At 45.4% G+C, this 4,260-nt stretch overlaps 1 protein-coding gene across 1 annotated transcript in view; it reads right to left on the reverse strand.

Annotated features, from left to right (window-relative positions):
- The window catches only part of GATB (glutamyl-tRNA(Gln) amidotransferase, subunit B), an 84,426-nt gene that overhangs the window by 47,093 nt on the left and 33,073 nt on the right, over positions 1–4,260 (reverse strand). The window contains exon 3 of the mRNA XM_015409036.1: positions 1–109. Coding sequence (XP_015264522.1) covers positions 1–109 — 109 coding nt within the window. The remainder of the gene's footprint in view (positions 110–4,260) is intronic.

The following is a 4,260-nucleotide window of genomic DNA, read 5'->3' on the forward strand; positions in this document are numbered from 1 at the left end:
GATCTGCATAGAAATAGTGTTTCCTGTCAAACAAGGACTTCTTGTTTATGGTGCAGTTCAGAGCAAGGCCGGTTGTCACTGCTGCTTCAACGCATCTCCTGTTGAGAACCTGAAGAAACATGACACACAACTTCACTCAAGAGACCCAGTATGAAACAAATACCTCGCCCACGACCTCTCTTTGAAACAGTACATATTCTGTGCTGCCTCTAAGAAGAATTATCTCTTATGTGTGGGCAGGGTATAAGCAGCAGTTAAAAAGCTAAAGTTTTATGTTAAAAGAAAAGGAAAGGGGGAAAAAAAGATATTCCTGTGCCACGGGGGCTTGGCTAAGTGGGTGAGAAACTGTATGCAACTGCATTTGTAGGAAGAGCTGTGCATGTTACGGACCGTGAGTTCATGGTGAAACACATACTTTGTACACATGACTTACCAAGTGTCAGACCTCGCATCTTTAGCAGGGTGTGTCATTAGGTTAGCAACCCTGGAGGATTCTTTGATTTGTACACTCTCAACACCTTTCCCCACATGCAACCAACTAAACCCTTCCAGATTCATAGCGAAGTCTACTTTGTGGTTTGGATGACGGGAAAGAAACTGTAATCTGTCTTTTGGATGAAATGGCAAACTAGGCCTTGCGCAAAAGTAGTATTTAATGTCTAGGTGCATGTGACAACAGCGGGAGGGGACACACAACCCCAAGGATCCCACTGGGTCATGACAGCTTATCATTTCATGGCCCCGGTCACACGGAGCAGTAGCCACGCTAGAGGGACGGAAGATAGGCGGATTTTCCGGGCGCGATCTCACCGCCACATCTGGGAAGCGTAGAGCTCCCGTGGCTCACCCGAGGCTTCCCGCCGAAGATGCGCGGTAAAAAACTAGTACCTCGGAGGTACTAGTTTCCGGAAACCGCGGGGCAAGGGCGGGCATCTGATCGCGTTTCCAGTGGCATCCGGCGCCCGCCCATGCCCCATTGCGAAAAGGGTTTTTCCCCCCCGAAGTCTGCAGGGATGCGCACAGGCACCCAACGGGGCATGCACATACTTCAGGTTAAAAAAAACAACAACCTCGTTTGCCGTGCCACGCCGCTTCTTTGGCGCGTCGTGTGATCGGCACCTCCCCCCAACCACGGGACCTCGACGGGACCGTGAGGGGACGCCTGATCGCGCAGTCGCACGTTATTTCGCTGCGGGGCAAACAGCCACGCCCCCCCCCGCGATATCCGGCCCGTGTGACCGGGGCCTAAAGCAACTTTCTGGGTGGTTTAGTTGAGGGTATTTTGTCATGGTACTGTCACTTATTACAATATTATTAACATTTACTGTGGGTAGTCTGAATGCTTCAATCCATTATGTCAGTAGTAATTTTAACAGCCCTCACAAGCAGGTCAGTGTCTTTCTTATACTGGATTATAGGGACTTTTCAATATAATGAAATGCCCCAGCTCAAGAAAAGAACACCACCACAGAGGATTTGCATTTCAACTAAGAAAATTGCAATATGGATAATAAAAGTGTTGTAGGAAATCATTAGGAAAATGGTTCCCCATGATAGAAAAAATAACCTTTGATAACTTTAATTGGGAAAGCATCAATAAAGCTAGATGTAAAATAATGATTTACAGTTGACAAGTTATAAGTTTATCACTCTGTATTCTGTATTCCGAAAGAATGTAAGTTGTTATAAGATAGAAATGTTATAGTATTCTTTCTCTAAGTGAAGCAACCTATATTTGTGTATTATAATGTTGAATTCTTAGAATTCAACATTGTTTGGGGAAATAAAAGTGTTTTATGGGGAATACTACACATAAATGGCAAGTACGATCTGGTTTCACTGGAACTTATCAGCACCAAGAAAGGATCGCATGAAAACCATGGCATCTGGCCAATGATAGTGCTGTTTAATTGAATAACAGCTTTGAAATTCTGATTCTACCATCTCCCAAATTGTTCTTTATTACCTTTACTATGTCACCTAAGGCAGTCCACACCCAGTTATGGCACAGTCAGTCAGTCACTCACTGCTAGATGTGACTCACAATCTGTGGCCTGTGGTCATGGATTAGTGTTTTACTGAGGCTTTCTGGCCAAGGGCTGTCTGTGCATAGCCAGAGAATCAAAAGGTCCCACCCTACTGACTAGGTGAGACTGAGGGGCTCTCTTGCTATGGAAATCCTGGTAGCAGTTGTGGGGAAGTTGGATCCCCCCCAGCTGGTAGAGGCTTGGACAGAGGAGCCAAATGTCTGACTTCCCACTTCTCAAGGGGAAAGAAAGAAGATGAAGGAGAATACCAATACAATCACTATTGCAAGCTAAGGGATTACTTCTCTTTAACTGTACTGTTGTAACTGTGTAATGTTTGGGTTGAATCCTTACACCAATGTGCTTAGGTTTCTAATAACTTAAGGTCTATATAACGTTGACTACCCCACAATGTTGAAGCTTTCTCTCATGATTAAAATTCAATATTGCTAGATCTTAATGGTGTGGCCAATGGTGTGGCCTTGGGAGGAGGGACTAAGGGGGCAGTACATTATTTGGCATGGCCTATTTGGAGGGAGCTGGGGAACCTGGATGCTTTGATTATCGAAGAAGGAGGATGGAAGTCCAAAACCAAACCTTGGTGATGCTGCAAAACCCTATTAACCCTGGACTGGATTTAGGGAGAAAGGGTCGGGGGTGTCAGCTTGGGCCCTTCTCCCTCAGTCCATGGCAATCCTTCAGAGACGTTGCCATGTACCAGGCTTCACCCTCAGTAGAGTTGTTACAACATGCTATCTTGCAACAACACTTTTGTATATATCCCCTTATATCAGGAACTTTACACAGCTGTTTTAAAAAACACTTGTTTTACCCCGACAAAACTCAATCTTGCAAAAATATGGTTTCTCTCTCTCCTCTCAATAAATAAGTGAGATCCAGTGTCAAAATTCAGCATCTGCTTTCAGTCTCTCATGCTAGCAGACGTCAATGTATTGATGCAGCAGTTTTACTTTACAGAAGCCTCAGGAGTTAAACTGGAGAAAATTCAGACAGTGTTTGAAACTGCTGGGAATCACTGTGCAAAAGTTGCTTTATTAAGATCTGGGGTCCCCCACCCAATTTTTTTTTGTTCAGGGTGATTCAACTGTTGGTTTAGCTAGAATTTAATTAGCTCAGCTGCAAGGGTCTACGCCTACCTTAAATGAACTCCAAAGGGCCACTGTTCTCAGTAATTTAAAGTTGGGAGAGAATTATGACACACTGAGGTGTGAGAGAAAGCAACAAAACAAAACTGAAATTATTGTGGTTCTCTGAGAGGTCTCCTTTTCCATTTCAGGAGAAGAGACAAAAAAGGCTGTGTAAAAAAGTGCTGCACAAAAAAAATTATGCAAATAAGCTGTATATTCTAATAAACAATTTCTCTAATATCCAAAAAGTCTACTGATAATACAAAACATGTGCAAGAACATTTACAAAAGTCGATAAGAAGAAAGGTCCACAGCCAAGTTATCTTCTAACAAAGTTTCTGGATAATATGTTTGTTTCATAAATCTTCCTCAGAGAAGTACCAGCACAACAAACTGCAGAAATCTATTTTCTTAGTGCTTCATAGATAAATCTGAGTACAACTAATCATACAAGTGCCTGACAGCTTCTTGTCCTGTACATTCTTCAACAGCTCCTGCTCTTGATGCTTCTGCTTTCTCTGTCCGGGGGAGGGGTCCTCTCCTGCTGGCACCAACCTCTCTGCCACTCAGCTCATTGGTGCCAGCAAAAGAGCCCCCCCCCCCGAGAGTGGGCTGAACCCAGGAAGGGTGAGGTCCAAGACAGAAAGCAGAAGCATCAAGAGCAGGACCTGCTGAAGAGAATACAGGACAAGAAGCTGTCATGCACTTGTATTAGTTATACTCAGATCTCTCCCTTATATATAAAAGAGTAGTGGGCACCAACGTTCTAAAATGCGCCCCGTTAGTGTATGGCTGGTAGAACTGCCACTTATTATAAGGGAGAGAGAGATGCCCACCAATAAGAACAGGTCCTGCCCACACCATCGGGAATACGCACCTCATTGTCAGCCGAAGAGGACTTCGAGGGCCAAGGACGAAGAGGACTTCGACGGCTGTACAAGCCGCCACTTCTGAGTCGGTAGCCTCCGGCCGGCCGCCTGCCCCCCCGCCAACGGTCCCCAGCCGGCAAGAGGAGGCCGCGGCCTCCGATCCCCGCCTCGCCCCCCGCCAAAAGTCCCCATCTGGCAAGAGGAGGCCGCGGCCTC

This window comes from Gekko japonicus, unplaced genomic scaffold, assembly GCF_001447785.1.
Source record: "Gekko japonicus isolate JY-2015 unplaced genomic scaffold, Gekko_japonicus_V1.1 scaffold24, whole genome shotgun sequence".
Lineage (NCBI taxonomy): Eukaryota > Metazoa > Chordata > Lepidosauria > Squamata > Gekkonidae > Gekko > Gekko japonicus.